Source organism: Nomascus leucogenys, chromosome 4 (genome assembly GCF_006542625.1).
Source record: "Nomascus leucogenys isolate Asia chromosome 4, Asia_NLE_v1, whole genome shotgun sequence".
Classification (NCBI taxonomy): domain Eukaryota; kingdom Metazoa; phylum Chordata; class Mammalia; order Primates; family Hylobatidae; genus Nomascus; species Nomascus leucogenys.
Genome location: NC_044384.1, coordinates 101,321,039 through 101,333,828, shown reverse-complemented (window position 1 = coordinate 101,333,828; position 12,790 = coordinate 101,321,039). Strand labels below are relative to the sequence as shown.

At 54.5% G+C, this 12,790-nt stretch overlaps 1 protein-coding gene across 3 annotated transcripts; it reads right to left on the bottom strand.

Annotated features, from left to right (window-relative positions):
* Nucleotides 1–1,266: 1,266 nt before the first annotated feature.
* Nucleotides 1,267–12,702, bottom strand: RASSF1 (Ras association domain family member 1). 3 transcript variants are annotated; one of them, XM_030811710.1, is made up of 6 exons: nt 12,312–12,702; nt 9,368–9,474; nt 3,522–3,626; nt 3,031–3,328; nt 2,806–2,921; nt 1,267–2,199 (listed from the first exon to the last, which is right to left on the bottom strand). In XM_030811710.1, the coding sequence occupies exons 1-6, from the start codon at nt 12,559–12,561 to the stop codon at nt 2,053–2,055; spliced, it is 1,023 nt and encodes a 340-aa protein (XP_030667570.1). In that variant the 5' UTR covers nt 12,562–12,702; the 3' UTR covers nt 1,267–2,052. The 3 variants fall into 3 exon arrangements, with proteins under 3 accessions (XP_030667570.1, XP_003257156.1, XP_003257155.2); XM_003257108.4 differs by lacking the exon at nt 9,368–9,474 and having other exon boundaries at nt 12,312–12,692; XM_003257107.4 differs by lacking the exons at nt 9,368–9,474; nt 12,312–12,702 and adding an exon at nt 8,635–9,353.
* Between the last annotated feature and the right edge of the window lie 88 nt (nt 12,703–12,790).

Sequence of the window (12,790 nt, the reverse complement as noted above, 5' to 3'; positions counted from 1 at the left end):
CTAAGGCCAGACCGCTGGGTGCCCATCTGGCTTCTATTTTCACAGCTGTATTTTTGCGATTGCCACGCTTATGTGAACTAACCAAGTTGAAGGAAAATTAAGGAACTGGCCAGATTCACTTAGCTACATTCAGTTCTGAAGAACTTCGAATTCAGTGTTTTCAAACCCAGCGGAGTCCATGCTTAATGAAAGCAAGAATTGTTAACAGCTATACCCTCGGTATAACGAGCAGTGTCTGGTCCACGGTGGCAGCTCTGTATTTGGTGAAGGGGTTATGCCACACCTCCCAGAGCGTGGTGTGTGTGTGTTGAAGGGATGGTTTCTCGTGGTTTTTTTTTTTTTTTTTTTTTTGAGATGGAGTTTCGCTCTTGTCGCCCAGGATAATGTGCAGTGGCACGATCTCGGCTCACTGCAGCCTCTGCCTCCAGGGTTCAAGCGATTCTCCTGCCTCAGCCTCCCGAGTAGCTGGGATTACAGGCATCCACCACCATGCCCGGCTAATTTTTTTGTATTTCTAGTAGAGACGGGGTTTCACCATGTTGGTCAGGTGGTCTTGAACCCCCGACCTCAGGTGATCCACCCACCTTGGCCTCCCAAAGTGCTGGGATTACAGGCCTGAGCCACTGCGCCCGGCCTTTTTTTTTTTTGAGATGGAGTCTTGCTCTATCGGAGTGCAGTGGTGTCACCTCAACTCACTGCAACCTCCGCCTGCCAGGTTCAAGCGATTCTCCTGCCTCAGCCTTCTGAGTAGCTGGGACTACAAGCGCCTGCCACCACGCCCAGCTACATTTTTTTTTGCATTTTTGGTAGAGATGGGGTTTCACCATGCTGGCCAGGCTGGCCTCGAACTCCTGGCCTCAAGTGATCTGCCCACCTAGCCCACCCAAAGTGTTGGGATTACAGGTGTGAGCCACCATGCCCAGCCAGTTTCCCTAAGTTCTAACTGCAGTCCATTTTTGTCTCCACCACAACCTGAGCCCCAGGGAGCTGAGTGATGATCGAGTATATATGCATACTACATCTTCTTCACAAATTGGTCCATGGTGACTTTGCAAGACACCTGTGAGCCTGTCCATCACCGTTGGCAACTTCTGGCACCATGAGGGGCAACTGCAGCTCTGCGCCTATAATAAAGAGTCCAGGCTGGGCGGGGTGGCTCACACCTGTAATCCCAACACTTTGGGAGGCCAAGTTGGGAGGATCCTGGGCAACACAGGGAGACTCACGTCTCTACAAAAACTTTGTATAAAACATTCTAACAGCAGAAGGATCTTTAAATCTTTATTCAGCCAATTCTCTCAGGCCCCAGGCCCTGATAATGACTGTCACCCCAACCCCTTTCCCCACAGGAGGCATTCAGCTGAGGCCACCACACATTACATACATTCACGCACTTCATGAAAAATACCTGAGACCCTGGCTTTGATTAGCAAATAAGGCATGAACCTGGGCCAGTGCCCACATTCACACAGACCCTGGCCCAGGGACATCCTCCTCATATGAGGCATTAAGGCACATGCTGTACTGTGAGCCAGCACTCCCTGACCTCAGGGTATGTGAGGAGTTGGCACTGTAGAGAGAAACCAAGACTCTTCCTCAATGCCTGCCTTATTCGGAGCACCCAGTCTTAGCTCTGATAAGGATATCCTGAGACCACATTCAAGATCCAAAACCTTTCCCCATAGATGAGGGCCCTCACCCCTGCAAACATGACCCTGTTCTGTTTGTAGGATCTCCAAGATTCTCACTTCTGAGACACAAATTGAGGAGACTTCTGTCTGCTCCACTCTTGCTGCAGGCCTGGAGCAGCTTCTCAGGGCAGCCCTGGCCCACCAAGGCCCAGTAATGAGGGCAGAGGGGTGCAGAGCCATACCCGGCTACACCCACAGGTGGACACGGGGCAAGCTCCTTTGCTGTTCTCTGGGCTCATTCTCCCAGCAGAGGAGGGCCTCCATGCACACTCATTCCACAGGCCCCACTGGCCCTGTCACACTCACACGGCACGCACTTGGCGCTGCCTGCTCTCTGCCTTCCACCTGGGGGTACAAGAGGTCACCCAAGGGGGCAGGCGTGCAGGGCCTCTTGGATCTTCTGGCGGCAATAGGAGTACTTCTGCAGGATCTGGCGGAGGTGCTCCTCCTCCTCCCGCTGCAGGATACGCAGGAAGTTATGTAGTTCAGGCATGCTGAAGGCGTCCCACTGCAAGGGGTGAAAGGGGAGTGTACAGGCTGCAGAAGGGATGGCCAAGCCAGCAGACCCTCCCCAGAGAAGGCTAGCACCTCATGTTCACACAAGCTAGGACTAGGCTTTCGGATGTCAGGCTCTCGGCTGAATGATCTCTGGTAGGATCCCTGACAGCAGTTTGTACGGAAGATGGGCCCTACAAAACGGTCACCTTACTGAGGCAACCAAATCAGATGTTCCCCAATTACCTGTGGACAGGTCAGGCATATTCTGAGTCTAATTCCACTCCACAGGCCTAATACCTTGGAGCGAGAAAGCTTCCAGGTAAAAAGTCTGAAGGGGGCCTCCTCATGTCATTAGATGGACTCCTGCATCTCCAGAAGATTTTCCACACCAGGAAAGATCAAAGCACCAAGACAATTCTTCCTGGCTTCTTGGGACAACCCTAGGCTTTGGCATGAGTGGTCTGGAAGCCTTTGCTTTAGTTACAATGCCTATACACTCCTGGAACTGTTTTGCAGAGCTTGTCCTCCAGCACAATTCCTCCTCCAAGCCTTACTGTAGCTACAGCCCATCAGTCTTGTCTACTGATAACCAAGAAACTAAGAACTATGTACTCACGTTCACCTCCCCAGAGTCATTTTCCTTCAGGACGAAGCTCAGGGCCTTGTCACTGGGCCCTGCCAGGAGCCGCAGCCGCAGGGGCTGCTCATCATCCAACAGCTTCCGCAAGTACACTGTGAAGGGGAAGTAACGATCAGAGACAGGGCCAGCTGCTCAGCCCCCGCATGCACAGGTGCATGCGTATATACCCTCACATAGGGCAGGGTGGGGTGGGAAGCCCACCTTGGCCGTGACGCTCAGCCCGCTCAAAGAGTGCAAACTTGCGGGGGTCATCCACCACCAAGAACTTTCGCAGCAGGGCCTCAATGACTTCACGTGCCCTTGTGCGTGACAGCACATGCAGGTGCTTGACAGCATCCTTGGGCAGGTAAAAGGAAGTGCGGCGCCTGACACTTGTGCCCCGTCCTGGGCCCCGCCGGGCATCCTGCAAGGAGGGTGGCTTCTTGCTGGAGGGCACAGAGACAGGGCGCACCAGCTTCAGCTGAACCTTGATGAAGCCTGTGTAAGAACCGTCCTTGTTCTAAAGAAATAGAGAAACCAAACCTTGATAGTAGGTTCCAGGTGAGATGTCAGTCTACTTGGGGCTAGGCTGGGTATGCACAAATTACTGCTTGCACCCACCCAAGATAACCTCAGTTGTGACCCTCTGAGTATCAGGCACATGGTTGGGCACCTGCTCCTCCCCACACCCCCTTCCTGAGCAGTCAACTCACCAAGCTCATGAAGAGGTTGCTGTTGATCTGGGCATTGTACTCCTTGATCTTCTGCTCAATCTCAGCTTGAGAAAGGTCAGGTGTCTCCCACTCCACAGGCTCATCCTGCAAGATGGGCCAGCATGGACACAGGGCCCTTGAGGAACCCAGGGCTTCTCTGAAAAATGGCCTCTGGGGCAGTCCTTGGAAACTGACTGCCTTTGGCCCCCTGTCCCTGATGTACATATACATAGCTGGTGCCCAACCTGAACCCACCACTGCTCCTGGTTCTGCATGCTATGGGTGGATAAGGGAAAGACAGAATCATTCGGCTTCTCTCTGCTGCCTGCCTAGGGCCTCAGCGCTGAATGTAGCCTTAAGGATACCACAGAAGCAGGGGCAACTGAAGGCGCATGGCCAGGGGCCAGGAACAGCTGAGGGACTCTGAAGAGGGACTCTCATTTAAAGTAAAATCAGGCTGGGTGTGGTGGCTCACATCTGCAATCCCAGCATTTTGGGAGGCTAAGGTAGGAGGATTACTTGATCCTCAGGAGTTTGAGACCAGCTTGGGCAACATAGCAAGACCTTATTTCTGCTAAAAAAAGAAAAAAAAATTAGCCAGGTGTGGTGGTGTGCCTGTAGTCCCAACTGTTCAGGAGGCTGAGGTGGGAGGATCGTTTGAGCCCGGGAGATTGCAGCTACAGTGAGCTATTATCGTGTCACTGCACTCCAGCCTGGGTAACTGAGTGAGACCCTGCTTCAAAAAACAAAAAACAAAAACAGGCTGGGCACGTTGGCTCACGCCTGTAATTCCAGCACTTTGGGAGGCTGAGGCGGGTGGATCACCTGAGGTTGGGAGTTCGAGACCAGCCTGACCAACATAGAGAAACCCCGTCTCTACTAAAAATACAAAATCAGCCAGGCGTGGTGGCACATGCCTGTAATCCCAGCTACTTAGGAGGCTGAGGCAAGAGAATTGCTTGAACTCGAGAGGTGGAGGTTGCAGTGAACTGAGATCGCGCCATTGCACTTCAGCCTGGGCAACAAGAGCGAAACTCGGTCTCAAAAAAAAAAAAATACAGTAAAATCACACCTCAATTGCACATTCTGATCACAGCACCCTAGCTGAGTTGCAGGGAGGGTTTGTCCTGGAGAAGGCAGCCCATTTTTCTCCTCTGCCCCAGCACAGGGCCATGACCCATTGCAGGGTGAGAGGAGTGGAGAGTGATGCACATCAGTAGTCCAGCCACCAGTGGACAGAGTAGTACTTGGAGCCAGTTCTCCACGTCTCATACATAGTGAGAAAAATCACTGTGACATGATGTTTAACCTTGACCCAAGCTGCATAAAAGGCAGCTTTAGGCCAGGCTCCAATCTGCCAGAGGTACACAGGCAGCTTCCTGGTGGGTTTCTGCACCGGCCTGTGCTGTCTGGAGATTTGGCCCAAAGATTTTTTTTTTTTTGAGACAAAGCCTTACTCTGTCGCCCAGGCTGGAGCACAGTGGCTGGATCTTGGCTCACTGCAAGCTCTGCCTCCTGAGTTCAAGCGATTCTCCTGCCTCAGCCTCCCAAGTAGCTGGGACTACAGGCGCGTGCCATCTGGCTAATTTTTGTATTTTTAGTAGAGATGGGATTTCACCACGTTGGCCAGGTTGGACTTGAACTCCTGACCTCAAGGGATCCGCCTGCCTTCGCCTCCCAAAGTGCTGGGATTACAGGCGTGAACCATTGTACCCGACCCAAACATTTTTAACTCCACCACTCACTCCCCACCTCATCTAGGGACTGGATTCTTGCCAGAAGGGTGGAGTGTGGGACAGGGCAGCCAGGGCTCTGAACTGACTTTCTTCTCCCAGACTCCCTTGGCCCCATTGCATCAGCCTTACTTCCTGTTGACGTCAGATAGGCCCTAGTTAGAATGGGAGTGTCACAGACACAGCTAAGCTCAGCACTGACCAATATTTTGTCCCAGAAGAATTCCCACAAGGTTTCCTTCCTGTAGAATGATCTTGTGCCCAGCCCAGGAGAGCCAGGGTTTTCCCTGATTCTGCCCTGGAGTCCCCTTAAGCGCTTAAACCATCTGATGGGGACAAATGGAGAGGACAGATGAGGGAGCAGGGTGGAGCCTTTTAGCAGAATGCTCCTCACCCAGAACCCGCTGCTATTCTACAGCCAGCAAGGAAGGATGTGGGGCTTAGAACTAGGGCCAGGGCCTTACAGGAAAAAGATAAAGACGGAGGGGTGGGAACTTAAGCTCATTTTCTTCCCCAAGTATCCAAAGGTCTCCTGGATGGAGAGGGGCATTGGAGTGAAAACCCCAGCACAAACCTTACTGGGGACAGTGGGCAACCTTGTCGGGTTAGTAAAAACAAATGGTGTGGGCCCTGGAAAATGAAGGCTGGAGGCTGTGAATAAAGCAGTGGATGTGTTTGTTCAGTACACCAACGGGAAGAAGTACCCAGATGGGAGGAGTAATAGGGGCAGGAGAAATGCCAGACAGACTCTAGTGCCAAGGCAAGAAGGAAGATCATTTTGTTTGCAGAACAGGGAGGGCACAGGGATGGTGCTAACTTGTTCTTGTGAGGGCTCTGAGCTCCTACCTAACAACGAGAAAGCTTGCTCCTTCTTCCCTTCCTGGATGACCCAGGAGCCCTGGGCTGGGATGCAGTGACCTCATTTCCAGCCCCTTCCCTTCTGGAGATGAACCTCCCCATCTTCACTCAGAAAACAACAGACTTGGACTAGAGGCACTGCACAGCCCTTCCAGGATTCTAAAGGAGGAAGAGTTTCTTTTTCTGTTTCCAAAGCTGCCTGCTGGAAGAGGATTTCAACAGCCATCCCAGTCAGATGCACAGCAGGACCATGGAATTTCCCTTCTGCACCATAGGGACCCACTCTCCACTCTACCACTGTCCATAAAAACTGATAGTTTTTTTTTTTGAGACGTAGCCTCGCTCTGTCATCCAGGCTGGAGTGCAGTGGTGCGATCTTGGCTCATTGCAATCTCTGCCTCCTGGGTTCAAGCAATTCTCTGCTTCAGCCTCCCAAGTAGCTGGGATTACAGGTGCCTGCCACCACAACTGGCTAATTTTTTGTATTTTTAGTTGAGACGGGGTTTCACCATTTTGGCCAGGCTGGTCTTGAACTCCTGACCTTGTGATCCACCCGCCTCAGCTTCCCAAAGTGCTGGGATTAAAGGTGTGAGCCACTGCGCCCGGCCTAAAACTGATGGTTTTATTTTACATATAACTTGGGACTTCTCAGACTCCTTTTCTTTCTTTTTTTTTTTTTTTTTTTTTTTTTTTTTGAGACAGAGTCTTGCTCTCTCATCCAGGCTGGAGTGCAGTGACTCAGTCTCCACTCACTGGAACCTCTGTCTTATGGGTTCAAGTGATTCTCCTGCCTCAGCCTCCCCAGTAGCTGGGATTACAGGCACACACCACCATGGCCAGCTAAATTTTTTTGTATTTTCAGTAGAGACGGGGTTTTGCTATGTTGGCCTGGCTGGTCTCGAACTTTTGGCTTCAAGTGATCCGCCTGCCTTGGCCTCCCAAAATGCTGAGATTACAGGCATGAGCGACCAAGCTCAGCCTTCTTTCTTTTTTTGAGACAGAGTCTTACACTGTCACCCAGGTTGGAGTGCAGTGGCACGATCTTGGCTCACTGCAACCTCTGCCTCCCGGTTGAAGTGATTCAGTCTCCCAAGTAGCTGGGACTACAGGCACGCACCACCATGCTCGGCTAATTTTTGTATGTTTAGTAGAGACAGGGTTTCACCATGTTGGCCAGGCTGGCCTCGAATTCCGGACTGCAAATGATCCACCTGTCTTGGCCTCCCAAAGCATTGGCATTAGAGGTGTGAGCCACCGCACTTGGCTTCCTTTTCTATTTTTGAGACAGAGTCTCCCTCTGTCACTCAGGCTGGAGTGCAGTGGCACGATCTTGGCTCACTGCAACCTCTGCCTCCCAGGTTCAAGTGATCCTCCTGCCTCACCCTCCCAAGTAGCTGGGATTACAGGTGTGCACCTCCGTGGCTAGCCCTCCTTTTCAATTGGTTAGTGTCTTGTGATTTTCCCACCTTTCCACAGTGGAAAATGGCTCAGGACTGCCTGACATGAAGACAAGCCCAGGAGTCTACACTCAACCCTTGCACCCAAGCTCTGGGCTAAGATTTTGGGATGCTGAGCACCACCCCTTTTGTAAGGAATTTTGTAAAATTTTATCTGAAGCATCACTCACAACTCCACTTTCTTTACTTAAATAAGGATTTCTGCCCCATTGCTGCCAGGCATACTGAGCTTCACAGTCCCTGTTTCTTTTTCCTGGTGCCTGGGCCTGGTTCTCTGAGCCTGGTGGCCACACCAATGGCATCTGGCACAGAGTTCTCTGATAATGGGGATACCTAGGAGGTTCCGAGACACCTTACAGTCCTGGGTTAGTAACGTGGATCTCTTTCCACCTCTTTAGGCATTTTATAATCTAGCCTTCCCCCTTCTTGTGGATAAAGTGCTCCTGAATGCTTATGGTCCAAAACAAGACTTCTTTCCTATCCATTCCCAAATCTTTCTTCAGATCCACCCTAGAGGAAAGGATCAGAATCTTCCACATTCCAGCAGCTGGTGACAGGCCAGAACAGGGAAGAGGTGAGGGCTCAGCTGGCTCCATACAGGAGTGTAGATGGAGGAGCAGGATCTCTCTGCCTCTCAGTTTTCCTAAACATACTTCTCAATTCCTGGCGAGGACTCCTCCCTCTCCACATCCTCCCCTAGTCTACCCAAGGAGGGAGCAGGAGCATCCGAACGCGGAAATCGAGGTGCTAGTCCAGACTCCTCGGTCGGCTTTAGTCATAGCTGGATAATGCTCGGCTCAGGTCTACCACAAGCCACACTGCTGCTTTTTCCCTGTTCAACCTGTCTGTGACAGAAACCAAGGGGGCCCCCGGCACCCAGCATCTAGGCGGTGGAATCGGGGTCTTACACACGGTTCCACGGGCAGGCCCCCGGCCAGGACCCGCGGGGAGCCACGTAGCCGGGAGGGTAGGGCTGCCCATCGACCCAGGACGCGGCAACTGACCGGGGAGGGCGGAGCTCCAGCGACCGCCCCTCGCCCCCCGCCGGCACCCCCTGGCTCCCACCTGGTCCCGGCGCGGCCTGCGCGCTAGCGAGGTTCGCGCGGTGAAGTACTGCTCGAGCTCCGAGTCCGAGTCCTCTTGGCTGCAGTAGCCACTGCTCGTCGTGCTGCTCCAGGTCATTTCGAAAGAAGGCGTCTCCGCCTCGCCCATAGCCCTACCCGCCCGTCCCCGTAGTCCCGCGCGTCCGTAGCCGCCAACCACCGCCCCGGTCGCGTGCGTGCGTGTACGCGTGTCAGTGTGCGCGTGCGCCCGGGCGAGAGCCGCGCCGCAACCGTTAAGACAGAAACGTAGATCGCCGGGATCTAGCTCTTGTCTCATTGGGGGAGGAACGCCGGGGCGGGGACACGCACGCTTCGCCCCCAGGAATGACCTCATCGCTCCGGCAGCTCCACTCACAGACCCCACCAACCACAGGGAACGGGGGCGGGTGCCAGCGTCCGCGCAAGCGCACAAGAGTGGCCTCTGGCCGGAGGCGAGGGCCGGAAGGTGCGGGAAGTGCGCGTGTGCGGAGCCTGTATCCTCCTGGGCTCGGGTCCGCCTGCAGCCGGTGGAGTCCTTGCGGAGCCGGCAATCCAGGCTCCCCTCCCAGCCCCACGCAGAATTAGCCTCTCTGTGCCGTCGGGAAATCGGCAATTAGAACCCTCCTTGCGCGCGGCACCCAGGCAGCTCTCGAGAATGCCTGCGCTGTGGCCTGCCCGTCCTCGCCCTTCCCATACGCCCTCGGCCCCGCGCTCACCACGTTCGTGTCCCGCTCCACCGCGGGTTCCCAGCCCGGGTCCCGGGGCCCGCAACAGTCCAGGCAGACGAGCGCGCGGCAGCGGTAGTGGCAGGTGAACTTGCAATCTGCAGAGAGGCCTGGCCGTGAGGCGGAGGAGCCCCAGGTCGGGGAAATGTCCGGGAGATTGAAGGGAAGCCCCAGGGAGAGGGCCGTTGCCCGCCAGGCTCCGCAGGCCCGACCTATCTCAGTGGGTTACCTCACACTGCTACGCGGACTCTAAAGTTGGCCACCCTGGGCGTCTGGAAACCGGCCGGAAGGCCACAGGCAGAAGCCTGCTCAACAGTAGGATCTCTATCGCCTAGCGCAAAACTTCCCCTTTCATCATCGGCAATTAAAAAAACAACAAAAAACGGCGTCTTGCTTTTGTCACCCAGGCTGGAGTGCAATGGCGCGATTTTGGCTCACTGCAACCTCCGCCTCCTGGGTTCAAGCGATTCTTCTGCCTCAGCCTCCTGAGTACCTAGGATTACAGGCGCCCGCCACCACGCCCAGCTAATTTTTGTATTTTTAGTAGAGACGGGGTTTCACCATGTTAGCCAGGCTGGTCTCAAACTCCTGGTCTCAGGTGATCCACCCGCCTCGGCCTCCCAAAGTGCTGGGACTACAGGCGTGAGCCACCGCGCCCGGCCCTTCATTGGGAACTTATATGGAATACATCTGCCCATTTACTTGAAGGAAAAACTAAACACCGTTAACCTACGTCTGCCCTCTGGTTGTCACCTGTCTGTACTCCCCTCAGACCAAGACACTGGTCTCTATACACTCTAATCCTCCGCCTTCACTCTCCCCTCTACCCACTCCAGCCAGGCTTGCCTCTCCCTCCAGGAAACTGCCCGGGACAGGGTCCTCAGCGATCTGTGTACTGCCAAATCGAATCCAGTGTTCCATTCTCCATTCTCACCCCCTCAGCATCATTTGAAGCTTGCTCCCTTTGACTCCCAGGGGCTACACTCTCCCAGTTTTCCTCCTACCCCCCTGCAGCTCCTGCTTAGGTCCTTTGCAGATTCTGACTCAATTTCCATATCTCACGATGAAGTGTGGGCTCAGTCCTGATCACTGGCCTGGTCTGTCTACACTCATCTGCCCCAAGATCCACGGCTGAAACACTGACCTAAACCCTCAGACTAGATCCTCCGTACCAGTACCTTCACTAGAATGTCTAAAAGTGAACATGGCCAAAATTTAATTCCCTTTTCTTCCGCCTCACTGCTACACTTGCCCAGCTTCCTCTTTGCAGCAAAAATGGCCACTATGCTCCCAGTTACTGGAGACAAAAACCCAAACTTATCTTTGATTCCTCTCTTGTCTCTACCTCTGATAAACATGCCCAAATCATCCTGCTTCTTATGTCCATGGCTACTTTATTTCTCTTTGAGAACGCTGCAGGGGCCGGGCGCAGTGGCTCACGCCTGTGATCCCAGCACTTTGGGAGGCCGAGGCGGGTGGATCACGAGGTCAGGAGATCGAGACCACGGTGAAACCCCGTCTCTACTAAAAATACAAAAAATTAGCCGGGCGCGGTGGCAGGTGCCTGTAGTCCCAGCTACTCCGGAGGCTGAGGCAGGAGAATGGCGTGAACCCGGGAGGCGGAGCTTGCAGTGAGCCAAGATCGCGCCACTGCACTCCAGCCTGGGCGACAGAGCGAGACTCCGTCTCAAAAAAAGAAAGAGAACGCTGCAATGTCCCAGCCTTGTTCTTTTTTTTTGAGACAGAGTCTCATACTCTGTCGCCAAGGCTGGAGGGCAGTGGTACGATCTTGGCTCAGTGCAACCTCCGCCTCCTGGGTTCAAGCAATTCTCCCACCTCAGCCTCCCGAGTAGCTGGGATTACAGGCACCCGCCACCACGCCTGGCTAATTTCTTTTTTATTTTTTAGTAGAGACGGAGTTTCGCCATGTTGGCCAGGCTGGTCTTGAACTCCTGACCTCAGGTGATCCACCCGCCTCGGCCTTACGAAGTGCTGGGATTACAGGCGTGAGCCACCGTGCTAGGCCCCTTGTTCATTCTTTGTATTCTGTCACAACTTTGTGCTGCCCCCAGCTGAATTGGTGATGTCCTCTTGTACTGGATGAGAGGGTCTCCATGCACACACAGACCTGGGACACCATCCATCCACAAGTTCCTAAATGGGCCAGAGCAGTGATGCTCAACCCAGACTCCATGTTACAATAATTTGGGGAGTTTTTAAAATTTACTGATGCCTAGGGTCCACTCCCAGCAGCTGATTCAACAGGTCTGGGGTGGGATCCAGGCTAGAGGGTGGGGAGGGCTGTAAAAGCGCCCCTGGCTGTAAAATCACCCTGGTGATTCTAGCTGGTGTCTACCCAGGGGAGAGCAACCTTTGCTTGCTGGCGATTCCCAGGGGTGCAGAAGGACTGCTGGGTGTGTGGCTGCGTTGCATATTTTAGCATCTGATTCACTGGGTCAGAAAAGGGTGTTTGCTAAATAAAGACTCAACAAAACTCCTGCTTGCAGGGGGCCCACCCAAGGTTCTAACTTTTTCCAGGCTCCTTCCCATAGGTGTTAACTTCCCTTCACCCCAAAGGTTCTGGAGGGGGTCATGAATGTTTGAGAAGAGGCAAGCCTGGGAAGATGGACTCCGGTGACAGTAGGCACAAACCCTTTCTCAAGAAGGGCCGAGGCATTTTAAAGATAAGAAACTTGAAATCAGCGTATTTCTATATATAAGCAGCCACCTCTGCTCATCTGTGCCCCAGATACGAGTGGAGTGCGACAAGCTATAAACCATTTTCGCGCACTCTTCAGCGATGGGGCGAAAGTAACGGACCTAGTCCTCGGGAGCTGTCCCCGCCGACCCCCTATGCCGCGACTTGACCCGCGGCGACGGCGCTGCCCCTTGGCTGCCCCTTCCGCTCTGGTAGGCGCGCGGGGCCGCTACTCACGCGCGCACTGCAGGCCTTTGCGCACGACGCCCCAGATGAAGTCGCCACAGAGGTCGCACCACGTGTGCGTGGCGGGCCCCGCGGGCTGGAAGCGGTGGCCACGGCCCGGGACCAGCTGCCGTGTGGGGTTGCACGCGGTGCCCCGCGCGATGCGCAGCGCGTTGGCACGCTCCAGCCGGGTGCGGCCCTGCCCAGCCCGCCCAGCGGGTGCCAGCTCCCGCAGCTCAATGAGCTCAGGCTCCCCCGACATGGCCCGATCGGGCCCGTGCTTCGCTGGCTTTGGGCGCTAGCAAGCGCGAGCCGGGCGGGGCCACAGGGCGGGCCCCAACTTCAGCGCCGCCCCCAGGATCCAGGCTGGGCGGCGGGAAGGAGCTGAGGAGAGCCGCGCAATGGAAATCTGGGTGCAGGGACTGTGGGGCCCGAAGGCGGGGCTGGGCGCGCTCTCGCAGAGCCCCCGCCTTGCCCTTCCTTCCCTCCTT